Below are 27,007 nucleotides of genomic sequence, written 5' to 3'. Positions count from 1 at the left end.
CCTGCTCACAGCCATACAGCCTTCATTTGCAACATCAGCATTGTGTGTTGAATTGAATCCCCTCACTTTCCTTTAGATGACTAAAATGGCAGAAAATAAATGACCCACTTTTGGGGTGCAAGTGTTCTCTAAAATTTTAGTAAATTAAATTTTCTTGTGGAAGAATTGATGGAATACTGAATGCTAGTGCATATGAAGGGTAGGAATGTGCCAGGAATGTCTGCAGATGGGGAAGGAAGAGGAGCAAAGGAGAACCTCCACCTCCTAGTGACAGCAAGCCCTTGTGTCAGAGGACCCACTCCTGGCCTACTTACCTTTCTGCCAGTTTAGTGACTTGCAATGGCCCAGCTTAGCCCAGCTGTGGTGCACTCAGGAGATGGCGTAAGGGGAAGGGTGAGACACCAATTAGATCACCCCCAGCTGCTGCTGAATGACAGCTTAACACCAAAGGTATGGAAAACACAATCTGACCTGACTCCACTGAAAAAGAGAGATCTTGTTCTTCTGACCTTTTCTGCCAACTCCACAAGAGTAAGAGAAGCAGAAGGAATGCACAGCTGGAATTGGGTCCTTCCTTTTGGGGGACCAAGGTGAGAGACCTTTTGTGCAACTTCATCTGAGATTGATTTAATGTTTTTCAGACTTTCATTCTGCTCCTCCATCAGCTATCGGTGTACCAAACACCTACAGAAAATCTCCTCATATTCTCTTTGGCCTGTTTAATCAAACTCTGACTGTGGAGGGTAAAACACACTGTGTTTCCGGGCCCTTTCCCTTGGCTGCACTGTGCCAGTCTGTTTTTCCCTTTAAGAGAGTGCTTGACGCCTGCTTTATATAACACATCATCTCTTTTGACATCTGCATGTTTTTAATGGGTTTACCAGGTACCTTCTGCAGCTCAAACTGTTCTTTTGGCAAGCATAAGTGCCAGCAAACACCATGCCATTTGGGCTTTGCACATAGCTGATCACAGATGCTAACAAGTGCTAACAGGAGTATTTTGCAGAAACAGCCTTAACGCAATAAACAGACTGCCAACCAAAAGGTAGTGTCACCCTAACAAACTGGCAGACCACGGTGCAGCCTCAACAGATGGCAGGGGTGGGCATCCAAAAGATCAGCTACAACTAGCAAGCCTGTTTAAAGTAGTATGCCTCTCAGGAAAATGACAATCATACCAATTTTGTTTGGACTAGATGAAGTTCAAGATGAAGCCAGTCAAGATACTGTTACTGCAGTTATGGCTCAAATCCTTCTGCATTTTCATCCATAGAAGTGGGGACTCCCAGTTTTTATCCTTTCCTGCTTATCTGCTAAGTTTGCTCCTCTGAGACTTAGGTATTAAAAGTGGCAGAGCTTGATCCTAAGCACATAATTTCAGGAGAATTCTTTGGTGACATAATAAGGGCATGTTGCCTTTTACTCAAATAGGGCTAATGATGAAAAGTGGAGAATATCTTAAAGAATGGGTCCTCACAGGTCACAGAAGATGACTGTAAGTCAGAGAAGCCATCATTCTGGGCTAAGACTCAGACCAGGCCTGGGATGAAGATGAGACTTACCAGTGGTCCTTAACTCATTCTGAGACAGCTAGATATTTATTCAGGGGAGACTGTGTACCAGTGTAGTGTGCCTAAGACAAGGCAAAGGACTCTTTGCTTGAACTTCAAGCTGCTTCTTGCTAACAATTTCAGTGCTGGCAATTAAGAACTTGTGAACTGCTAGAGAGATTTTTGTCCATTGAAATTCACTGACATCAGTGGGATTATTAACCAGTAGTGTATATAGCACAATATTCTTTAGTCAGATATCACAAAGCAAATTAGGTCTCTAAACAAGAACTAGTGGTCACGTCCATGACACCTCAAAGTGTCTGTAGAGTAAAGAAAAGAAAAATACAAAAGAGTTGGGGTAGACACTAAGAGAAACATGTAGGGAAACTGGTATCTTTTAAACACCACCACTTTACTGCCATCATTCTACAGAGGGTCAGTAATTTTGGTCAAACGTTCTTACTTCTCTGATGAGACTACCCTGAGTTACTGTGCCAACTCAATTATATCCCATGACATAAAAAACTCTAGAAAGACTTTGCTGAGCCACACAGGTAAACTAGAAAGGAAAAATGCATGGGAAAAAAAAAAAGGAGGAAAAAAGGAAGAAAAAAGTGACGTCACAAATATGAATATTGATAATGACAATTTCTTGGCCTCTTTTCACAAAGACATTAATGGAGTAGCTCTAAGTCTTGAACCTGAGTGTTATTCCCTTGCCTTTCTTTAGTGCAAAGCCAATTTCTGTTCCAACAACATTATCCAAATGAGCAGTTCTCAAATGATATGCCAAACTCATCTTGAGCTGGCCCAATCTCATATTTTTAAGTGATGCAGGTATTATTCTCAGAACTAGAAAAAGTAACATCTGCAATTTTATATTTTCAATAGAACATTTTTGTCCTAAGTAGAACAGACCATGAGGTCAGAAATTAGCAACATGTGTCTCTGTATTTACACTCCTTGGCAAATTTCAATCCAGAACTAATTACTTTGCCATCAATTCAGATGTAAATACCTGTGAAATATAGAGGTGATCACACTGTCTTTTTTCTGGAGGAAATATATCTATAGTTACAACAAACTTCAGAACAGCAAAATACCTCAAATCCCAAGCTGTAACTTAGTCCTGGTGGTCCAGGAGGTCCAGGGGGCCCAGGCAGCCCAGGAGGTCCTGGTGGTCCAGGTTTTCCAGGAGACCCAATAGGGCCAGCTTCTCCTTTGGGGCCTATTGATCCAGTGACTCCTGTATCACCCTAAAATAAAAATTCAGACTATTGATATACTGCATATGTCTAAGTAAGGGAAAATAAGTAGTTTCACAGGATCACAGAATGGTTTGGGTTGGAAAGCTCATCAACTTTTAATCCCTCTGCCATGGGCAGGGACACCTTCCACTAGACTGGGTAGCTCAAAACCACATCCAATCCGGCCTTGAACATCTCCAGGAAGAGGTCATCCACCAAACATGTTCACGGCCCTCCCCTGGACTTGTTCCAACAGGTGCATATCTTTCTTGTGCTGGAGGTCCCAGAGGTGGGCACAGCTCTCCAGGTGGGCTCTCATGATGGCAGAGTAGAGAGGGAGTATCACCTCTCTCAGCTGGCTGATCATGTGTATTGGTTCTGGCTGAGCTGGAGTTTGTTTTCCCCACAGCAGCCCTCACAGTGCTGTGCTTTGTATTGGTAGCTGGAAATGTTGATAACATACCAGTGTTTTGTCTGCTGCTGAGCAGCACTGGCACACCAGCAGCACTGTCTCTTTAACAATTCTCTCATACCCGCCCCCCATCAAGTGGGCTGGGAGTGGGCAATACCCTGGAAGGGACTAGGCAATAATAGCTGACCCAAATTAACCAAAGGAGAATTCCATACCATATGATGTCAGCTCAGATATAAAAGCTATGGGAGAGAGGAGGAATGGGGGCATTTGTTGTTTTGTAGTATTTGCCTTCCAGATCAACTGCTTCCCAGGAAGTGGCTGAATATTACTCACTGATGGGAAGTAGAGATTAAAGTTTTTTTCTCTTTGCTTATACACATGCAGATTTTCACTTACTTTTTGCTTTAGTAAACACTGCCTTATTTCAACCTACAAGTTGTTTTCTGTCTTATTCTCTCTCCCCAGTCCCACTTGGAAGGGGAGTGATAGAGCTGTGCACAGCCAAGGTTACCTGACTACACGACACTTCATAGGGAAGCATGCTGGCCAACTGAGAAACTTAGGCTACACAATGAGAGTCTCTAAGACTTCTCAGCTCTTTTCAGTAATGTGCTGTATCACAATGATGCTGTCATTCTATAAAAACACTTTTTTGTTACCTTCGGACCAGCAGAACCAGGTAGACCTTGATCACCCTGTAAAAGAAAATAAATTGTGCATACTTAGAATAAGACCATTACACAAGAAAAGCACATTTATGGTATCTTTCCTTAATACAAATGCCCACAGATTTCTGTGTTGTTTAATTCAATGTCCTTTACATGAAGCCTTTTATCAGACCTCTCAGTTAAAAAGAAAACAATCTGCAATTCAGGAGTCACAATAACACATTAATAGCTCTGGTCTGGTATACTGACTGGATTCAATCTTGTATTTCAATTATTGCTGCAGATTTTAAGGGCTCGGAGCACAGAGAATTAAACATTGCAGGTCACATCATCATGCTTCTGAACATAAATGTCAAAATTCTTATGGGCTATAACAGAACTGGAAACTGGTCCCACTCAAGCTGTCCAGGGCACCCTTCCAAACACAGGATGTGATGACTAGAAATATTTTAAGGTTCCTCTGCTGCAATCAAGATTTCATCAATATTTGCTTTTTTATGCTATACTTGCACACTGTTTTTTTCCATTTCTATTTCATGGAATAGACAGAAAGGCAATAATAATGCATGCTAATAATTATTTTCAAAATTGCTCTGGATCTAGTGGAATTATTATTATGTTGGCAAGCTCCTGTCCTTACTCACTTACAGAAATATTTCTTGAGTAAAGTCTGAAGAAAAAGAGTAAGCACCATCTGATAATATTTTTTTTCTAAAAGCAATGGCTAAACTCCATGTTGAATGTCACTCAATGAACAAACTGAATTTACTTTCAGTGCATCCTGTTGTTTCTTTCTTGTTATCTTCTCTGGATTAATTTGCAATAAAGAACAAAACAGATACTGCAGTATAAATTAAATCAATGCTTTCAGAAAAAAAAATAGTAAAAATTGAAAAATGTTCCTACTTGTATTGAAGAGGTGCAGATACATAGTGCTTCAATTCTAACTGAACTTTTATCAAATATACAGAATGCAGCAGACTCAGTAAAGCAAAATATTGTAGCCCTTTTTTCAGAAGATTATGATTTTAAAAGAAATTTAATTTCTCTTAAATTGCTTCTCTTTCTCCATCAATATCCTCCTATAGTATGTGATTCATGTTCACTTTACTTCAGCTAGACTTCTTTCTGTTCTTAGGCTCCCCCCATGTAAAACACCCACCACTGATTACAATGGACATGGGTTTCAGGTGCCTGCTTTGCAACACACATACTGCACTTTCTGGATGGCTGTGGGTTCCCATGTGTACTGTACTTTCACCAGCTTCAGGCTTTTGATATCACAACTCAGAACCTCCAGCCTCCAGAGATAAAAATAAATCAATATTCTGGCCATTTAAGACTTGCCTTTTCATTTCTGTTACAGTGTGTGAGCTTAAAATGTACACTTGGGAATTTATTTTCAAGTTCTTGTGTGTAAGGTGTGTTGTGGAAGCTCATAGAGGATGAAATTGTCTTGTAGTCTTTGTCTCTGTTTTCTTCATATCCTTCTTGAAGTGAGGTATAAAAAAATGGTGCTCAAATGATGTTTTGATTAGCAGTGGATTATATTAATTTCCCCAAGTCAAGTCTGTTTTGCGTGTGACAGTAACTGCTGAGTGATCTTTCTGTCCTTATCTTGACCCTTCAGCTTTTCACTGGTAGGCATCTGGTGTCCAGCCAGCATAGGCCATGACTTCGTCTCTTGTTTGCCAATTTAAATGGCCTGTGCTCCTTCAGACTCTTCTCTCCTGTCATATAATGCGCTGTCACTCTGTGCCAGGCTGGGCACTGGAGTTCTCTCTTTTCCCCTCCAGACTCACTGTGTGAGCCCAGTCACTACTGGTTTTTGAGGGCAAATCACAAGAGATATGCTCATACTGCATATCGAATATTGCATGCTTCAGAAAATGAGACAATAGCCAATAGGAAATTCTGTATTTCTGAATATGTCTTTGAGATGTGTTCTAATAAGCCATCAGTATCTGGATTCCATTAAAAAATACTGATGCCAGATGCTATTGTGTTGCAGGGAGAACTGTTTATGATTTTTACAGCCTAAAATTGACAAAGATTTTGCATTGACGTAGGAGAAAGACATTTAACTCACCTTTTCTCCCTTTGATCCTGGTGAGCCAACCACTCCATCACGGCCAGGAGGACCTTGAGGGCCCTGTAGATGACAGTAAAGCTAAAGCAGGTGCCACTTGAGAGCTTGATTTCTAGAACATGTGTTTAAGTATTAGGGACCAACTGATGATACAGCGTTATGAAAGACTAATGTGTAGCCACCACTAAGCTTTAACACTTTTTTATTTCTTGTCATCTGAGAGCTTGGCTTTGTATCAAACCCCTCTTTTTATGTATTTTAATAGAAAATTATATACAAAAATCATAAAATAGTAAGCAAAAATAAAACCCAGCATATTGTAAATATAACCTTAGCATGAAAGATTATGGTGTTATCCAAGCAGGTTTTGACAACACTGTAAAAGACATAATGGGGTTGAAATCCCCAGACACCTCAGTTATCTACACTTTTGGCAATGTCAGTGCTAGATGAGACCCAGCTGAGGAAACCTTGGTATTGACAAAATCAGTGGCCAGGGTTTCTGTGTGGTAGAATCACTAAAAGCACTTGTGATATAGAGGGAATGGTGTCAAGGAGGAGACTTCTGTGTTATTGCTGCAAACAGAAAAGCCTGTAGGTTGACAGATTGATAAAACTCCAGTGATATCCTCATGTGGGAACATTGAGGCTGGGCCTCATCCTCCCCTATGGGGCAGCACTTGGCTTATTCAGACTCACTTTGCCAGGTGTCCCTGGGTCGCTGAGCCTGGAGGTGCATTACTACACTTGCAGGAGCAGTACTCCCAAAGGGTCCTTCTGCAGAAGAAAAGGTGCTGCCACTTTGCAGCACTCACATTTTTGATGATGGCACTCACATTGTTCATGACACCTCACTTTAGTTTTGCCTTGAAAAGTGTACATTAAGTTCTCCACCCAGTTTCTGGTGTTGTATCCATGACTTGTATCCTGCATGCATTTGAGTGAGCAGGCAGGCTGAAAACACTGGTTTGTAGGGTCAACCAATAAATCTGTAGAGGTGCTGAAGTCCAGCCCACAGTAACTAGACATGCATGAAAGGTAACAGGCATATTTCACATCTACATCTTAAAAATCAGGCTCTGAAGGCCTTTGACTACATTTACAGGGGTATATTCTGGCCTCTGATGATCTTTAGTAATATTTATTTATTCGTCTGTTTTGGCAAAGGATATGAATGGCTAGCAAAGCAGACAGAAAATATTGTTTCCCTCTGATGCTTTCAGAATTATCACAAAGCCTCATTTTTCTGGCTCTCTTTGTCCCCCCCACCCTGCTTTTTTTCTTTGGATGCACTGTAAATCATAGAGTAACTAATAGATTTTTTTCTGTTTATTGAGAATAATCAGAAATATTTTCAGTATGTTTCAAACATTTTCATATTGTATTTTGGCAGGATTACATAGACAGAAGAGAATAAGAAAAGAGGTTGAGCTAAGAGCAATAACTATTCTAAAGTCTGCTGATTACTTCCACTCTACTGCTTTCCAATTTTAGGTTTCATTGTGCTAAAATTGCTAATTTCCTCAAGAGCTTTGGAATAGTCTCTCTTATGTAGCTAGCAGGCAATGCTGGGACATTTGTTATTCTCATCAGGGTATATGAATGCATTTGTGAGCTACCTCAAACAAAAAATTATGATAGAAACTATCCCTATACAATGCTATGGGTCAATTTAACTTCATGTAGCATTTAGAAAATCAGATCAATACCATATCAGTACGAAATGCACTGTGAAGCAGTGTGGGGGTATTTCCCATTATAGAATGCAGCCTTTACTGAAACATTTCTAAGCCATGTTTTTAGAGAGAAGAGGTGCTACATCACAAAGTTCTTGATTTAGCAAGGACTTAAGCCTGTCCCCCAACTTCAGGTGATTGGCTGGTCTTCTGGAATTAGTATTCACAGCTGAAAACCCTTAATAACACAAATGTGCTAATGTGGTACTTAATGAGAATTCCCGAGCAAAAAATTTCTGCTGGGAATTGAGCTCACTTCTTTTATCCAGAGTGTGCAAATGTGTACAAATCTTTGAAAAGCAGAGTGACTTTCTTTAGTAGTCTTATTAACATTTAGATTCTACTTTTTTAACAGATACATTTCCCAGGAACTATCCTGAGACAATGATTTCTGTTGGATCAGAAAACTGACTGTCTACAAGTAGTTCATGTTATTGCCTGTGAAATCCCAAATAACACAATAATGAATCAATACTTATTTCTCCATAGTCTTTTAATTCCTTTTTACATTATTCTTTTGTGGCAAATTTTAGTACTATTTCCTAGTCCTAATCAATTTGAATTACTTTATATTCTAAGGATATGGAAATAGCCACAGTCAGGAAAGTTGAAGGTACATTTTGAGTTGGAAAGAAGCTGTTATAGAGAACCTTTTTATCTAACACTGCATTTTATCAAATGCAGTAAATAAAACATTAGGATAACTGCCTTTTTTATAAAACTTGCCAATACATTTACTTAAAATTAGATATGTAATCCTCAATACAATTTGACCTGTCTTGTACTCGGAAAATAAAAAGAGTGCTGTTGAGAGTTTAGCAATTAATGAATTCTGGTGAGCTGTTGAGAGTTTAGCAATTAATGAAATCTGGTGAGCATTTCAGACTTTTTTATTTTATATTGCCAACCATATAACAATCAGTAGATGCAGAGAGTAATGGATTTCCTTGGCTTCCCATGCACTTGACTCTTGAATCCCATACTAAGACTTTCAGGTGCCTAATTTCTTTCTGCACAAAAGATGCTGCTTTCCACCTGGATGGCCAAACACTTTTTAGGTTTTGTATCAACTCCCAACTTGGTTATCCTCAAAAAAAACCCCCCTCCAAGACAGCTGAGAAATAGTTAGATCTCCTTTTCAGCACCCGTCCCCTGAACACTTCCTTGATATATGCTAATGACATCTTGTCAGGTACAGAAATGGTGACTCACTCACAAATCTTGTCCTGAGAACAACTGCTGCTGGCAGATGGTTGATAGGGAATAAGGGAACCATTTTAGTAAATATATGGAAACAGGGATTGTTCTGAATTGGGAAGGATCATCGAGTGCAGCTCTTAGATGAACGGACAGCACAGAGATCAGACCCACAACCTTGGCTTTATTAGCACCATGCTCCAAACAACTGAGCTAATCTCATCATTCCAGAGAGGATTTTTAAAGCTGTTCAATGCTAAAAAAATTATTTTCTTCACTGGAAAAAACACTTTACTGAGAATTTATTTGTAAGTCAAAATTTAGCAACATTTTTTACAGTAGAATTATATTCACATGTCCAGAGGAATAAGTGTTTCTACCTTGCTGAAGAAAAGGATAGAAGAGGAAAGAGGAAAATTCAGTTTATTTTACAAATTCCCTGAAGCTTATATAAGTGATTTAGCAAATTTCATTTTCCTGAACCACAGGAGAACTGATACTTAGTCTTATTCAGTGTTGGCAAAAGCATTCTTAATTTTTATTTATTCTGGTCCAGATTCACCAGTATCTGTCTGTCAAATGTACATTAGTGCTCTGCTTTGGTTAACAGGACTTTTTTTTTTTTTTTAATAAATTTAGATTTATTTAGATTTATTAAATATAGCATAAGATTCAAGCTTTGTGCACGAAAGGGTACTTACTTCAGGGCCTGGTTCCCCAGAAGCTCCATCTTCGCCTGGTGACCCAGGAGGTCCTACACCTGAATCAGGTGCTGGGTTTCCTGGAAGACCAGGCAGTCCTGGAGGGCCTGGTGGCCCCAGAAGACCCTGGTTAAATCAGCAGGAGTGTTAGAAATTATCCTAGCCTGGTTCATTTCTGTATACATGGAACAGGAAAAAGCTCACATAACTGTTCAGGCTCATAAAACTCAGCTGGGGTTTCCACCCCACTTCTGCTTCACTGACAACCAATTTTAGTTTCACAGATATGCCCTTACATAGGGTCACGCTGACCTCCCTCATCCATGCTCTCTGAACTGTGCCACGTCACAGCACTGAAATAGAAACATTGAAAACCAAAAACTTTTGTGTCAGCTCTCTGTAACCCAGTAGAGATCTCAGACATATCCCAAGGATCGACCTAATTATAAGAGACCTAACCATAAAGAAACCATCATTGTACAGAGGGAAGTGATTGGCTTTTTTCTCCTCTACCATTTCATAGGGTTTCTCCATGTTATTGCTGGAGCACTGAGAATCCCTACTCATGGTCGAGACATGCTTAGTGCTGTAAAACTGGCCTCTGCTCTAAAGATCTATCCTGGACATGAACAGAGGTATTTAAATTGAATGAATGGTATGAAATGAGTGAAATGTTATTTTGGGAGGAACAGGACATTTACAAATATTCCCTCTCATGTCCAGGTCCATCTGTGTTAGTGATTGCATTAGCAGGCAGAGACAGAAATCTTGAAGTTTTGGGCCATGGCACTGTAAGTCAGGAAATCTTTAATTCTGACTTAGGACCATGTACAGGATTCTATCTGTAGATAGAAGAGGCTCCCCTTGGATTTTCAGTACAGTAAACAGAGCCTCCTGCAGGGCACTCACCTGTCTTGTCACCTACAAAGGGCATTTGAAGAGGCTCCTAAATTAGGCAAGATTTCTAACTTTCATCATGTGGCAATTGACTCCTGGAGGGTCTTGGGAATTAGGTATTAAGCACTTTAGAGTAAAAAGAAAGAAACAGAAGAGGAGTCCTGAGGCAGAAACCAATCTGAGAGAATGAGTAATATCACTAGTTGTGTTGCAAAGCAGAGGCCTCCAGTGTGCTATAGCATTCTGGAGTTGAGGAACCATAGTGAACTCACAAAGCTGCAGTATTTCTGATGTTCAGTTCACCAGAAAGCTGCACTATAAAACATTTCATACAGATAATCGGGAGAGTGCCCCCGTGCTGCCGGTGGTGCTGGCCACAGCTAGCTGGGATACACCTTAAGGTCAGCCGCCGCCGCTGCAATACACTTATTTTTTTTAGAACAGGTACTCCAAATTGAAAGAAGTAAAGACTAGGGCCATATAATGCCTTCCACTGACTAAAAGGGGTTTACAAGGGTCTGTAGTAACAGGATAGGGGGCAATGGCTTCAATCTGACAGAGGGTAGGTTTAGATTAGATATTAGGAAGAAATTCTTTACTCTGAGGGTGGTGAGGCACTGGTACAGTTGCCCAGAGCAGCTGTGGATGCCCCATCCCTGGCAGTGTTCAAGGCCAGTTTGGATGGGGCTCTGAGCAACATGGTCTAGTGCAAGGTTTCCCTGCCCGTGGCAGGGGGGCTGGAACAAGATGACATTTAGGTCTTTCTATGATTCCATTAATCTATTATTCCCATCTCTCTCCTCTTTACTGTCTTCTTACAGCCAGATTAAAAGCATTTTCTCATTTTGAAAAGTCCTCTTGCTGTTATTTCTTTGGTGGCCGCCTCCTATCTCGTATTTCTTCCCACTCACAAGCATTTAGGCCTTTTCTGATCTTGAAATGAAACCCTACAAATCCTTTCTAGATGAAGTATATTAAGCATGTATAAAACTTGCATTATGAAAAATTCTACAACCTGCATGAGCAAAATAAATCTCTTTATAATGAGAAATATTTTGCTTACCGTTAAAATCTTAGTCTCTCTGTCAGTATCTCCAGAACCCGATTCTTCAGGTTCCAGTCTATTCTGAAATTACGAGAATTCCATTTTAAATTATTGCTTTTAAAGATGACAAATGCAAATATCACTTGACGTTAACTGGAAATACAGCTGTCATCAATATCCTTACAGCAGTCTGTCACTGGTAAAATAAATTATAATACAACAAAAACATTTCACTTATCTTTCTGGTGCTTCATACCATCTTTTGTAGTCACTGAGCACCGTACTTACCTGCAGGTGCTCTATGAGCACAGTAATAACTGTCCTGCAGGACACACATGCCATGAGACTGTTTAAGTGAACTGAAGTAATACCTCAGACAAATTGTAACTTCAGAGAGGTACCTGTCAACATTAAGAATACCCTAAAATGCAGGTCTTACAAATAACCCCAGTTTCCTACAACGTACCCCTCCTTTAAAAAGCATAATTCTGAGATAACTACAACTGTAATGAAAAAGATGAGTTTTATAAAGAAAAATCAATATATTGAAGCCTTTTTTAAAATCCTCTGTTGAAAAAACACCTTAGTGTTTAGTCCTTGGTGAGTTTCATAGCTGTGTACATTTTTCAGACTACAAAGAAAAGCACAGAGAGAAGTACCACCTGAATAAGTTATCATAGTACCAAAACTAATGTTTCAAATGCCTGGGACTTAAGGATGCGTTCCTTGGCTGCACTGAGACTTCTTCCACTTCACTACGGAATAAAAGGCCTTGAAACTTGCTGTCACAGAGTACAAGGAAGTAAAGGCAGTGTAGGTCATGGTGTTCCCTGCTGCATTTATGGAAGTGACCTTTGACTGGGTAAAACTGTTGGCCTGGAGCACTTTGTCTTGGGGGATTTGGAGCTGCCCTGCTGGTCTCTTGAAGTCAGCATCAGGGCAGGCTCAGTAGTGCAGCAGAACACTGTTAATCTGTTTTTATGCTGCAGAAATATATTGGCTTAATTCAGCAAACCCAGAATCAGGGGAGCATATAATCCATTTTGGCCAGTGGAATATGTTTCAAACTCTTTTGTTAAACACTCCTGATACCCAGTGTGACAGATGGTTTTGTGTAAAAGTCCACCCCAGGATTTCCACTGGTGTCAGTGGTGAACTGTCTAAGCATAAAATCAGCTCTCACACCATGAACCCAAAATTCAGGCCAGATTCCTTCTTTAGCTGCATGCACACGTATCATCACAGATATAGGGAGAAAAGTCCAAGTACAGCAGTGAGATGGATCTGAAGCTCATTCTTTAACATGGCCTGAGTACTGAGCATTCAAAATACAGACACTGTCATCATGTTGGTATGTGTTCTATTATTTAATGACAGCAAACATAACTGACTGTCAAACCATTTCTCTGTTCAGTAGCAGGGAGAAATTAATAATTTAAGTTTAGAATGCCTTTTTGTGGAAATTTTTGTTTTGTGTTCTCCCATATATTGTTGCTTTTGCATAGGAGAGCACACACATCCACTGACATTTTAAAATGTGAATACTGGGTGTTTATGTAGCTTACGGTACTCACACACTGCAGTCAGACATTTATTTGCATTTCTGCATGAATGTTTTAGAAAACATGATAATCTCTGTGGCAGTCAGGCTACTTTCCCAGAGAAAACCTCCTATTTAGTTCTGGATTCCTCTGTGGCAAGCTGAGCTCATTGACAGAGAGCCCTAAATACTCACTAATCCTCTGGAAGGAGCAGATGGTCCTGTGGGTCCTGGTAGTCCAGGGGGTCCTGGCAATCCCTCACCAGGATCACCCTGAAATGGGAATTAAAATAAATCAGCAAGGATTTACCATATAAAGACTATAAGCACTAGCTAGAATCTGTGTGGATTTCCAGTCACAAGAGTGGCTGCTTAGATGCTATGAGGAGGGTTGGACTTTGTTAATTTCTAAGAGAAGCTCCCAGTGAATATGATCTTCGCATTGGCAACGGAAGAAACAACTCTTCCTTTTTTAACTTCTGCAATGAATTTGAAAATGTACAAGCAGTATTAACAGCATTAGGCAGTGCATATGTCTTGCCAGAATAAGGTTTAACTGTGGATCTTGCATTTTTAGGGTATATTATATATGAACTCTTACCCCATCCAAAAAAAACCAAAACCAAACCAAACCAGAAAAAAATGTAGTCAGTGTGGTCACACCATGGTATTCAATCTGAAAATTTCTTGATTTTATTGCTAACCTCTCTAATGTTTTTTTCAGTACTACCACAACATGATTTTTCTGCTGTGTGTTGACCTTTATCTACTGCCAACACAATGAAAGATACTGTTCAAATATGTGCCATTTTCTCTCATAATTACTATCATTTCTTATAATTTGTCTTTCTTACATCACCTCTGACATTTTGCTGAGGTCAGTTTGAACTGCTTCAGCTTAAGATGTTTGTGACTTTTAATAATTTTTCTGCTCAAGTCCAGTATTTTTCACTTGAGCCAAGAGTTGAGGTTTTGCCTCCACTGATCTGTGCTTTACCCTCTAACCTGCCAATTTGCTATCTGTGCTTATGAGCATTTAAATTGTGTTCTAGAAATTCACATATTTGGTTACATAGAAGGAAACACTGACTTTTAACTGTTTCTTGGTCACTTGCTCTTTATGCTTGAGAGTTCATTAGATAAATGTATTCATTCAGTTCTTTGTTCCCTGCAGCTTTATCAAATGGTTCCTATAGTGATACTTCAGTCATATCCACAGAGAATGTGTTTAATTAATTTGGGGCTATTTTCACTGTCTGCCAGCATGTTCAGTTACAGATGCTCTAAATTCATTTTAACACGTCCTCGCTTTTTTCCAATGACTATTACATTAGTTCCTGGCAGTACTTGTTTGGCGCTTCCTTTCATGCAATTTCTTCCACTTTGCGTGTACTGCAAAGAAGACAAAAACCCCAGATATCACATTTGGGTCATGGTAATTTTTAGGAAGCCTGGCTGTATCCATTCCCAAGGAGCATCTCATGGCTGTACCTCTACAGAGAACATGGACCATGGTGGAAAGTGACAGCAGCTCCCCACTCTTCACCAATACGTAGTGCCCCATTCATTCCTGGCATTCAGTTTTCAGTTAGAAGGACCAGAAAGAGGAAGGTGGATCCTACTACTGTTCCTGAAATTTAGATATTGTTATACTGGAAAAGGTGCTGACTGTCTTTAGACAGCATAACAGTTACGAATTTTTGTGTGTTCTTTGAGCTTTCGTCACTCTACCAACACAGCCAGGCCTAGGAAATCATAATGATCAGAATATTGAAACAATTTGCTGAACAACTGATAACTTAAAAATAATTTACATGTATAAAAGAGGATCAGAGCAGTTTGTCCTTTTTCTACTGCAGGAATTGTCTGTTTAAAGTATTGCCAAGACAAAGCTCTGCATATGAAGCTGTCAGCTTTTCTCAATGCTCTTGAAAGTATCATTAGGATTTTTAGCACTATTTTGCTAACTTCACAGTGTCTTCTTCAAGTGTCCCTTGAAAATATTTGTCCAAATTTTAAATGAAAAACTAAGCTTAAGATGTCTTTGCTAAAGTAGGCATAAAAGTAATCAGGACTAGACTACTGGAGTATTTTCCTTTCCAATATAACTTTTGCTCTCTATAGCTAAGCTGCTTCTCCTGCTGCTAGAATTTTCTCCTGATGGCTATTCTGATCAATAAACTAAGGCTGGATGGCCTTTGGTTGTGAGGTCAGCTGGAACAGACTGGCTGGGCCCACAATCCTTAGGTATTTGACTCTGAGACTCCTTTTAGCCCTGCCTGTTCAAAGCTAGTATTTTGAGCACAGGTTTTTGTGCGTTTTGCATGAAATAACTTTAGACGTATACTGAAATCCATCAGCATGAGTATTTGAAAGTTAAAAGCTTACTGGGATGACACTGGAGGACTACAGAGCCTATGCTCAATCTCATCTTGCAGTGTTCTGGGTGCAATTAACAACTGATTAACAATGGCCTGAGGCATTGTCTGAGTGAGGTTTATTTGACAGAGGCCAAAACATTGTCAGAGACTGTGCCTGCAAGTCTGAACCATCAGCAAATCAGTTCCTGGGCCTGTTCCATTAGCCAGTGTAGGTGTAGCACTTGTTGCTGAATATTGGAATGGTCACCCAACAGAAGCTGTGGCTGTAGCAGCTGCAAAATAATTTTGGCATCTTTTCCATTTGCTTTGTTTACGTTAAAAGAATCCTGACTGATTTTATGGTTTCCTACACAAGAATTATTTATGTCAGTACCAAGTATCCTAGAAATAACTCTCGTCACAAGAAGGACTAAAGCAGATTTGCAAGAAACCTAAAAAGCTAATAGTCAAATGACATTTAAGGGCCTGTAATGCCTGCTGAGAGCTGATGGAGTGTTTTAATGATAATCTGCCTGCCCAGACTATCTCTACTGAAGGGCCTGTATCCATACACTGCAGCACTCATGTTATGAGCAATCCCACCATGTCTCTGTAGCCTCTGAGAGGTGGTAGCCCTGTGATTGTGCATGGACTTGGAAGTCCTCCTGTTTGTCTCCCACGCTGTGTGGCTTTGTGAACATGTACCTGAGACAGGTCCCAGAGGAGAGCAAGTGTCCCCATCATGATGTACATGAGATGCTCACTGACTGCCCCACATGCTTTCACTTCCCTACAGTTTATGAGAACCCTCTGCTCAACAAATCTTTCTATAACACCTGGACATAGAGATGGGGGCCTGCCATGCAATCTTGTTACCTGATTCCTGTACTGGAGACCTTTGAAATGATTCTGGATCATTTCAAAGTAATCTGAATAGATGTGATTTATATGGGTCATGTTTGTGAATTTATGAAGTCTGTATTGTTTTGTTAAACAGATGAAAGGGATTATTAATTTGACACTTGGACTTGGATCTGTATGTCAATTTTGTGTACAACGTGTACTTTAATAATAGATGAATCCATTACATCTCACTTCATCTCAGAAGCGATACAAGCTGCTACTTCAGATGGTTTAACTCTTATTTCAATTATGTCCATTTCCTAAGGGTAATATGATTATACTGTCTCTATTAAAAAACTTAGCCAGTAGAGTAAGTTGCCCAGAGCAGTTATATGCAACAATTGACTTTTCTTTATTAAGTGTTCAATACATCTTCCTTAGCTCTTCTGTGAAAGCCCAACGTTTTCTAATGCTGATGTTTATTCACATCCTTGAAAAATACTTACGATTCTGGTGTGGTGCCGTCCAGCCATTCATGAATGAACAATAGGGTGTTTATATTCTTCCTGTGATTCCGTATTTTATGCCTCTCTTAGAGTGCACCAAATCAATACATGTCTTAGAATAAATTGTATCTGGCTGATTGTTGGGTATTAACAGGACACATACCTTTTCACCTTTTGGGCCTGCTTTTCCTTTCAGTCCTGGCAACCCCTGAAGTCCATTTTTACCCTAAAAGGAGATAATTTTTTTAAATTAGACATTTTCTTTCCTGTAGCTTGAACAGGCTGTACACTTAGCATCAGAGGTGGATTTAATGGTGCTATGTTCTTTCTAACTCTTGATTTTTACAGTGGGAGGAAGTATGAGACTTGGCATAGAATGCCCCTGGCAGTGCCCAAAAAATGTGCCTCTTACCACATCTGCTCTTCCCACAGAGAAGAGAAGCCTGTTTGAGGGATACAGGTGGAAACATCTGCAGGCTGCATTTGGATTTGACAGAGTGCCAACAAGACTGGCACTGATGGCAAGGATTTTTAAAATTGTAATATTTGTTACACACTACTGCCAGCTGCTGCTCTGAGTGCAAAAAAATCACACCATTAACTTAAACCTGCTCCCACCATCTACTAAAACTTTTTTTTTTCCTTAACCAACTTGAATCTATTCAACTTCTACAAACTAGTATCCTTTCTGAAGATATGCCTCTGATTGGCAATGTGGTATATTAGATAGCAATTCACCCCATTTTCCATTCTAAACTTAACCAGTCAAATGAATTCCAAATTACTCTTTACATCTTCATATCACCTACATACAATATGCACGTGCTCTTCCTATAAAGGCTCATTCATTGGCTACAAAGAACTCCCACCAGCTTTAAAGTCAGTGCTATTATAAAATGGGGCTTATGAATTCAGTTAGGACACTCAAGACAATATTCAGAAGGCAAATAAATAATATGTTTCCACTATTTTGGCATTTTGGAAATCTGAACAGTTGTGGTTATGGATCTACTGGACAAGTTTTAGGACTGCCCTAATTTTAAAGACGGGTTATATAAAGTCATTAGGGAGAAAAATGTATCTCTAAGACTGAAGGATGTTTTTTTTCCTATGATGATTTTTCCTGTAGAGTAACAGGTAGCATGTTCATAGAAAAACAGTGAACATATTTCCAACATAAATGTAGAACATGCTAATTTCATTGCTGAGTGAAGCCCCATCAAACCAAAAGTAAAGTTGCATGGGTATATGTAAGTTTGGAAACCAGATGCACATGGACACAAGAGCAACTACAAAAAAAGTAAGACATTGTCACAAAATGTCTATGATAGAAATTCAGATTGTGTTCACAAGGAGAAGACAATTGGTTTTGAAGCATTTGAATTACATTTGAAGAATTTTCTCCAAGATGTATTGGTTTCATAGAATTTTCTTTGAAGATATGATGCATGAAAGTAGTCAGACTTCTATTAATACATAATACATAAACTTGTCCAAAACCACCCTAATGGCACAAAACCTGAGTTTTGGCTAAATATTTGCAAACCTAGATATGTTTCTTTAAATATACCAGTGTCTGAAGGCAGCATTCAGGAAGGAGCTCAATAATGCACCCCATGAATGACCACAAATTATTTTTTTAATATCTTAAGACACACCAGTTTCATTTGAGGTTCAGTTGCAGTGGGCAGGAAGGGCCAGGAAGCTCCCGGCAGTGGCACATGTTAGAATGGAAAAAGAGGAGCAGGCATGGGAATGGTGACAGCTTCTGGGTGGTAAGGTCCTGGAGAGGGGGAGGATGCACAAAGTGGCAGTGACAAAAAAATGAGAAAGGAAATAAAGAAGCCAGGCAGCAGAACCTCAGTGGAGGACAGATACAGAACGGCAGCTGAGATGTGCACAGAATATGACAGCTATAGGTTTGTTTTTGTGTGGTTTGCTGGGCAATACCTCACACAGAGGATGCACGTGCTTGTGGTGGACTGACCCAGGGGTGGGAGTTATCTGGAGAAGCCAAGAAGGAACACCCCAGGAAGAGGACAGCAAATGTGACAGAGAAGGGTAAACCAGAGGAACGCAGAGAAAGGCAAGCAGGAATGATTAACAGAAGATGCAGTTGAATTACTGCACAAGAGTAAAGGGGTGAGAGGTACATTTCAATTAACTCCAGAGTACCCTCAATTAACTAAAAAGTTAATTGCAGCTGAGGTTAGGAGTAGGCAACATGGAAGCACGTCTATGGAGGGTCAAGGAAGCACCCCTCTAGAAAGGGTCTGAGTATGTCCCCTTTTTGAAATTTCTGTCTGCAAAATAAGCCAGCCTCACCAGAGCTGAATTCCTGGTACAGCTGCTTATGCCATGCCGTGCCTCTTACTTTCTTTGCAATTGGAAAATCATTCATTTGTCTTAGAAATCTGGATTTTGCTCTCTTGACAACCTGAGGATGTCAACTATGACACCAGAACTGTCTTCGAAAGAGAGGAGACAAAGAAAAAACACTTTGCTGCTTAAGTCTCAATGTAGCAGAGACTCATTTTTAAAAGTTGTGTTTTATTAATTCAGTTAACCAAAATAGGTATAAAAAAAGTACTTACAGGTAACCCATTTTTACCAGAAATGCCCTTAAATAGAAAATCTTTGTTAGAAAGATAAATAAAACACTGTAACATAGAAGTAACAAAAGATAAAAGCAATTAATTAAATTGCAATGTGCCATGCAGTGACAAAATGACAAACCAGAACTATATCAAACACAGTGCAATGTTCTGCACCTCTCTTTAATCTCATGCATCTTGTGCTGATGGTTCATAAGGATCTGTAGTGTGAAACATCCTGGATATAGAGAAGGAGGCCTGTGAGTTCTGCACCTTTGTACACACTCAAACATGACAGCTGGGCGGGTGCTGCAGCACTGCCCAAGGAGTTGGAGGAATCGCTGCTCTGAGAACATTTGCATGTTGGCACAGCAGCTGTTTGCCTTTGCTTTCTGATGGCTGTCACTGGGCCCCTGCCCCTGGTATGTGTGCGGTGCAGGCAGGATCCTCCTGAGCTGCTGGGCTAAAACCCATCTCATAGAAGTGTAAGTGGTGACAGTGTGCAAGGCTGAGCAGTTCCAGCTCTCCATGCATGTGTGATGGATCACTATTACCCTTTCTAAAATTCATGTTCTCTTTCAACAGAGAAAATACTCACAGGCTGACCAAGCTGCCCAGTTTTCCGTGGAGATCCAGGAGGTCCTTGACCTTTATTTTCCACATCTTCTATTCCTGACCCTCCTAGAGAATCTGTGGACCCGTCGTCTACATCCTGACCTTTCTGGCCCTGAGTAATTAAAATGTGAAATATGAAAAATGTGTTGTATTACTTTCCCATTTCTCTCTCTAGCCCCGCCCCCCCCCCACCCTTTCTCCTACAACCCTTGCTTTGTTCAAGGCAGTCAGAAAACCTGACAGGCACCATACAAACTGTATATTCTATTCAGTAGAGGCAATCCATGTTAAAGATCATTCATGCACCTACAAATAAAGGGCGTGTGGCCCCCCGGTTCCGACCGAGGCCGGCGGGCCGGGGGGCCGAGCGAGCGAAACGGAGCGGGCGTGCGAGGACGCCGCGCGCGCGCAGCCGGCCGGACGGCCCGGAAACGCTTCGGGCCCCGCGGGACACTCAGCTAAGAGCATCGAGGGGGCGCCGAGAGGCAGGGGCTGGGTCATTATTTATTTTTTTGCTTAGAAAAATCTGTGGTGGCTGTTGATGTAGGAATGTTAATCAATAAGAAATGTACTGCCAGGTGATTATTTTGAAACATACCAACAAATAGGGCAAGTATTCCAGTAGCTCACAGGATTCCAAATGGGTGACCTGTGTCATTCTAATTTGTAGAATGACACAGAATTCAGGTTACGCACTGCCTTACAACTGCCATATGTTTCAAAGCCAAGATTTTCCTGTTCTTGGGACTAAAAGATTAGGCATGTGATCCACCCGTTATACAGACCTCCTCTCTGCTTACTCCTGGCAAAACACCAGCACCAGAGCCATCTTCTTCTCTTAACACTTTCTGTGTGATAGTGGTAGACTCACTGTTGCCTTGTCCAGTTTCCATGACAGCTAAATCTAAATAAAATAATTACTTATTAATGAGAGAGCAAAACAAAACCTGTCCAGAGGTATTTATCAGAGACAGATGCTGCAAGTTTTATGAAAAAAGAAATTATTCAGATTATGACTAAAATACATTCCAAAGATTAATATTAGCTATTTTACAACTCTGAAAATTTTAAAAGAAAAGAAAAAAGAGAAAGGTGAAAGTAAAATTACAAAACATGTCTATTTTAATGTCAAGGACTGTACTGCATCATCATGTTTCCCTCAAGCTCTAGTCTAATTGTTGCCTATTTGTCATCCATGTAACACAAAAAAATGAGAGTTAATTACAACAGATACTATCTGAAGTATGTGTGGAGTTAAAATAGCAATATTGTCTTTGGCCTTATTAATATGTTTAGCTTTTTTTCTTGTTTTCTAGGAGTGCCCTGAAGTTGTCCTAGCAGTGGAGAACAGGATTCCTCACTGCATTATGCCTTGTCATTGCTTTGCTGCCCACACTTGCACCCAAAATACCCCATTGGTACATTAGGCACATTCACATCCTTTGGAGGCACTAGAAGTAGTAAATAGTTGTTTATTCCTTGGCAGGATTCAGTTTTACTGAAAGGCTGTGCTTTACTGTACCAAGTAATGAAATAAATATCCATCTTAAATCCCTTTTAAAGGCACCATGTGGTTTTAGAGCCAGCAGGACTGTTTGGAGAGGTATGACTCAAGGGGTGCCATGCTTCTCACCAACCTGAGCTGAATGAAGATGATTTTTCTTCTTTCATTCCCTTTGCCTAACACTTGCACTTTTTTTTTTTGGTCACAGCAGCAGCTCCTCAGGTCACTGTCTTAGTTTTATCCAAGGATTATTTTTTAAAGATTTTAAAATATGAACTACAATTCTGTAACTGAGACTTCACACTAAAGAAGGGTAAATCCATTCTCTGCATGTTTAATAACAATGAGTCTGAGATCAGCCCCTATATGGAGGGAGAAGTGAGAGATATTTTGAACAGTGGTTGTAGTTGCTACCACTTACCTTTGCTGCTATTAATAAATTGCAGTTTAACAGACTGCACTTTCAAAGACCAAATGTTTGATGTGCCAATTCTTTTCTAGTACACAGGATGTCCAAAACCATAGGATTTTTCTTTCCTGGCAGCACTCAAAATATGACAGTGGCTTTCCATACACAGGGAAATGACAGACTCAAAACCAGAGAATGTAAATGACCCCACCCCCCAAAAAAAGCCCCAAAACTTGAGGCAGTGCCTTGTTCTTTAAATTTAGCTGCTTCTGAGGTTTCTTCTGATCTGTGATTTCCAGAGAAATCATTCTCTTCCAAATAAGCCAGTATGGTTGGGGGGGCTTCCACTGGCTCAGCCAACGTGTCTTCAGGCTAAAAAAAAAAAAAAATCCCAAAGAACAGTTTAGACTAAAGGCTTATCACATGTTTTAAAGGAAGAATCACTAGATTACCTTCCTCAAAGCACAGTAATCAGAACTACCACATCTGTGAAGCAAACCAGAATTCACAGAAAAAATAGTGTAGCACCCTTGGACTCCACTGCTCCAAAGCAAGTGATGTGTACTTGAGAAACGCATAGAGAGGGAGGAAACTGCAAGCAATGTACACTTGTCAGAGACTGTATTTTCAGACAGGACCTTTGGCTTGGTTCATTCCAGCTTGGTTCATTCCAGCTGGGTTCATTCCAGCTTAGTATTGCTTTACCTTCTAAAGTGTCTTTATTGCAACTCACGATTTTTCTGACTTCTCTTCCAATTCTATGCCCATCCCTCTGGAGGGGCAATGAGGAAATGGCTGTGTGGTGCTTAGTGGCCAGCTGGGATTGAATCACATCTTGCATAAGGAGGAATAAAAGCCAAAAATTCTACTATTGCTGTGTCTAATTTTGAATGTAATTCAAAATTAGTAATGATGAAGATTCTTAAACAGAAGATAAAAACAATAGCTAAATTAATTGACATTTTTCTGGCTTGAGAAGCTAGACATATTTCCTGAATTAGCTACAGTTTTATCCAAATGAGAAAAAGTCAAGACGCAGTAAGATTTCCTGGATTAAATTTTGTGGTGTGATGTAAAATGCAGAGGAGTCATCAAGCACTAAGGTGATTTTGCTGCCATTTGGAAAAACCCTACCTGGCTGCAAAAAATCAGGAAAAGTATAGTACAAATCCTGCATCCAGTCAGGAGTTACCCTCTGCAGCAGTTCCATCTGGGGCCAGCTGCCTGTGTTTTGATCACTTCGCGAAAGATGAGAGAGCAAGGACTGCCTCAAGAAGGCTCAGAACTATCTTATCAATGAGTAGAAGATCTTCGTAAGAGGGAGTAAAGAAGACAGAACCAGATCCTTTTCTGTAGCCAGTGAAGGGAAAAGAGACAATGGACACACACTGAAATATAAGAAATTCAGGCTCTATGTCAGAAAAAACACTTGGTTGAAACAGAAAGGCTGTGGAGTCTCCATTATTTTGGAAATCCAAAACCAACTGGCACTGAACAACCTGCTTACTGAGCAACCTGCTGTATTTGGCTCTGCTTTGAAAGGGGAATTGGACAGGGCAATTTTCAAAGGTCCCTTTCAAACTCAACTAGTCTGTGATTCTGTGCAAAGCACAAGGCAGGCAAAATGAGTTTAGTGAGCTATGTGTAAAAGGCAAATAATAAAAATTTATTCAAACACATCAGGAGCAGAAGGCTGGGTCAATACTTAATAAAGTTATAAAAAGAGTGATCAGAGAATTTGAGGTCTATAATAGAAAAAAAAGAAGGTTTTCTTCCATCCATGGTGACCCTGGAAGAGTTAAAATTCCTGCAGAAAAATATTCTTAGGAAACTCAGCAGTGAATGTGACTAAAACGGAAGCCTTTGTATGAAAAGGGTTTGGAAACACAGTAAGTGAATGACAGGACATCACAACCAAAAAGTATTTGCCCACCGGTTCTGTAAGATTCAACAGTGAAATAGCTGAAGTATGTACAATATCAGACAAATGTGAGCATCGTTTCTATGAAGTCATTTCTCAGAAAACAACTGATTTTCTCTAAAGGAACCAATGAGAACTTGTATTAAAAAAAAAAAAAGAATGTTTGACACAAACAGCAGGGAAAGCTTCATTGTGAGGAATGCCCTGGAATATTTAAACCTGGTACAAAAAGTGAGAAGGACAAAATGTGTTGGAAATCTCTAAAAATAGTAAGAAACAGCTGTTTACTCTATTATCCAGTAAATTAGCCACCAAATGAGAGCCGCGGTGAGCATGTTCAGAAGGGCAACAAAAAGGTGCATGTCCTTCACAAAACATGTCATTAAATTAGCTAAGAAATTCTGCAGCAGGAATCAGAATGTGATAAAATTCTCATGTGTTAAAAAATCCCAAACAACAAAGCAAGAAATTTGAGGATGAATAACTCAGCTGAGTCCTACTAACCACATATAGTCTTGGTGCAAACATTTCCTGAGATAAAAATTGGTGCAGAGTAAGAGTGCTCCCAGGAAGTGTCATATATATTTTCCCAATCTTGTATTATACTCTTCCAAAGACCTTGTGATCTCTTTCCAAAATCTGATTGTTGTTTGTTATCAAATATACCGGATTTTTTATCTGGCACTGTGCCATTCTCATGGATGGGTGCACGTTGTTCTCATGGGAGCCTTTGGAAGCTGCCAAATATGAAAGCTATTCATCAAATCCAGACCCCACCCTTTAAAAGAGTAATATTAAAACAGAATTTTAAAGTAGATAAATAAATTTACCCTTATGGGAAGACGAGAAGGTGCAAGGGCTTCTTGTGCCTCAGAACTGTCATGTTCTTGAATGCTGCCATTGCCACTGCTGTCCCCTGAAGCCTGTGCAAAACCCAATTATTGAGGAGGAAGTTCATAAAAGTCAGGGACAAAAGCATGATCTCCAAGGAACAGGCTTATTTAAATGCAGAAAAATGCCCCTTTTTTGCCTGGTGAAGCCTCAGTGTCATTATGATATTAACTTTTTTCAGTACTTACAGCATTCCATGAGAATGACCCTTCAGAAAAATAAAAGCCATAGTTTATTTCCTGAAAGCTCTTTTAGATAAAACAAAATGATACTTTTTGAAAAAATAGCTTTGAGGGTTGTACAGGAAACAAAATCCACCCCACAGATTAAGTATGATACAATGTTTCCAAGAAAAAAAATCCAAATTTAGCATTATGAAAGATGTCAAACAGAAATTTACTTTGAAATCTCTGAGGCATTGAGGTAGTGTTTGTAAGAATACTTACATAAGGGTCATCATCTTCACAATGATCTTCAGTAGCCCTTGAGTCAGATTTGATTGTCAGATGTTGAATCGAGCCCTACATGGAACATCAAAAACATTTCAAGGATGTAATATTTCAAGTAGCATATGTGAATGGGAACAAGGGTGGAGGGGTGGGAATTAAACAAAGCAGCAAAATACCCCAAATTGTGTTCTGGTTTACTTGGAAAATGGTCTAAAGTTTAAAATTTCATGGTAGTAATCCAAATTTAAGACATAAATATGTTCACAAATTTTTCTTTTGCAAAATGTAGAGCAAATGGAAGCTGCCAGAATATAATGACTGTCATGTCCCAGTGACATGATCATCACACTGCATTGTTAGTGCCCCAGCTGAAGAATCTAGTCCTGGGTTATGTCATACATGCTACAAAAAACTCTGGGTTTTTTAGGTAAGAAGTGCATTGCAGCTCCAGAAGTGGCATGTGAAAACCCTAAAAATGGAGAAAAAGGATGGGAAGGGCATACCAATAAGTGATGAACTGAGTCAGAAAGAAACCAGTTTAAAACTTTCCAGAAAATAAATAAAGGAGATGGATTTTCTGATAATAAATGGGGGTTTTTTTCAGAGTCATAAACTGTACTTCTCAGTCTGACATGCTGAAGGAGCAGTAAAAATTTCATTTAAAACATTTAACTATTATTTCTGCAAAGACTCGAAGTGCTTTAAGAAATGTGGGGGATGTTTCCTTATTACAAGATCTCACAGAGTTAGACATGATGCACAATAAGGCAAAAAGATAGGTATTCAAGTTGAGAACCTGTTTACATATAACACACAACCTAGAATATTTTAGAAAAGAATAAAATTTTTGATTTTATCTTTAAAAATCCTCTAATTTATCTGCCTTTGAAGACTATGAAACTCATACACTTGGTGCCTCCTGAGTTTGCTGGACTTCTGAGGCAATAGCTCTGTAATCTCAACATCCTATTTCTCTCAAAACTTAATGGGCAACTCAGATATTGAATGATGTCAGACTGACTGAACAGTTCACTGAAAAATCATACATGAAAGGAGGCACAACGAACTAAGCAGTCTCCTGTAAGTGGTCTTTTTTTTCACAGTAAAAGTGAATCACATTTGGAGAACACATTTTTTCTCCTCTTGCTTTAATCTGTGGTCCTGGATGATAAAGAAAGCAAAATGGAGAGCTCTAATGTTTCCCAAGTGTTACTGCTAGCCAATTCCTCCAGCCAGGAAAATCATGGACCAGTCTGCATGATAGGGGTGGTAGGTATGTGATATGTACTCCCTCTCTGGGTTTTATAGCTGCTGCTGCCTTCTCTGTGAAAACCAGTTCGCAGCATCTGGCATCATCACAGATTCAGCTATACTTGGCTGTTGTCTGGTTTCTACCTTTCTTTACAAGCGTCAGGGCTAGATTTGCCTTTGGTTTCAATAAAACTGATGATAGTTATGTCCTTTTGTGTCTGACAACCACAGCCTTAGTCACATGAATTCCCATTAGCCAGAGCAAACCAGCACTTGACATCTATTCATTTGCACAATCTGCTATGATCTGTTTCTGTTTTGGGCAATTAATGTAAACAGTTCTTGGCATAGAAACAGAGTTTGAGTGAGGTTCAAGCATTTAGTTTTTCTGCTCAAAAGCAATTGTGACATATGATGCAAGAAGAAATAAAGGCACGGGAACCTAGACTGCAAGTCACAATTAGTGCTAATGAAGCACTCAGAGTATTGGCTGGAATTTATGTACTCAATGTAGCATACAGAACATCCTGTTTCTGTGGAAATGCATTACACTGTCATCCACCATGCATTTCTGTC

General features: G+C 39.7%; 1 protein-coding gene across 2 annotated transcripts in view; it reads right to left on the bottom strand.

The window, feature by feature from the left end:
* The window catches only part of LOC121348223 (collagen alpha-1(XV) chain-like), a 116,277-nt gene that overhangs the window by 48,547 nt on the left and 40,723 nt on the right, over positions 1-27,007 (bottom strand). Inside the window, exons 4-16 of one of the 2 annotated variants that reach the window (XM_041427512.1) lie at positions 25,178-25,252; positions 24,671-24,763; positions 22,165-22,291; positions 20,792-20,910; positions 19,990-20,118; positions 19,392-19,418; positions 16,961-17,023; positions 13,284-13,361; positions 11,567-11,629; positions 9,607-9,732; positions 5,973-6,035; positions 3,875-3,910; positions 2,657-2,809 (exon numbers count right to left, since the gene is read on the bottom strand). In XM_041427512.1, the coding sequence (XP_041283446.1) occupies positions 2,657-2,809; positions 3,875-3,910; positions 5,973-6,035; positions 9,607-9,732; positions 11,567-11,629; positions 13,284-13,361; positions 16,961-17,023; positions 19,392-19,418; positions 19,990-20,118; positions 20,792-20,910; positions 22,165-22,291; positions 24,671-24,763; positions 25,178-25,252 (1,152 nt within the window). The remainder of the gene's footprint in view (positions 1-2,656; positions 2,810-3,874; positions 3,911-5,972; positions 6,036-9,606; positions 9,733-11,566; positions 11,630-13,283; positions 13,362-16,960; positions 17,024-19,391; positions 19,419-19,989; positions 20,119-20,791; positions 20,911-22,164; positions 22,292-24,670; positions 24,764-25,177; positions 25,253-27,007) is intronic. The other variant, XM_041427513.1, reaches the window with a different exon arrangement.

The sequence above is a fragment of the Onychostruthus taczanowskii genome, unplaced genomic scaffold (assembly GCF_017590055.1).
Source record: "Onychostruthus taczanowskii isolate IOZ18803 unplaced genomic scaffold, ASM1759005v1 scaffold115, whole genome shotgun sequence".
Taxonomy (NCBI): Eukaryota; Metazoa; Chordata; class Aves; order Passeriformes; family Passeridae; genus Onychostruthus; species Onychostruthus taczanowskii.
The sequence above is the reverse complement of the archived record's forward strand: the minus strand, read 5'-3'. Positions and strand labels throughout refer to the sequence as shown.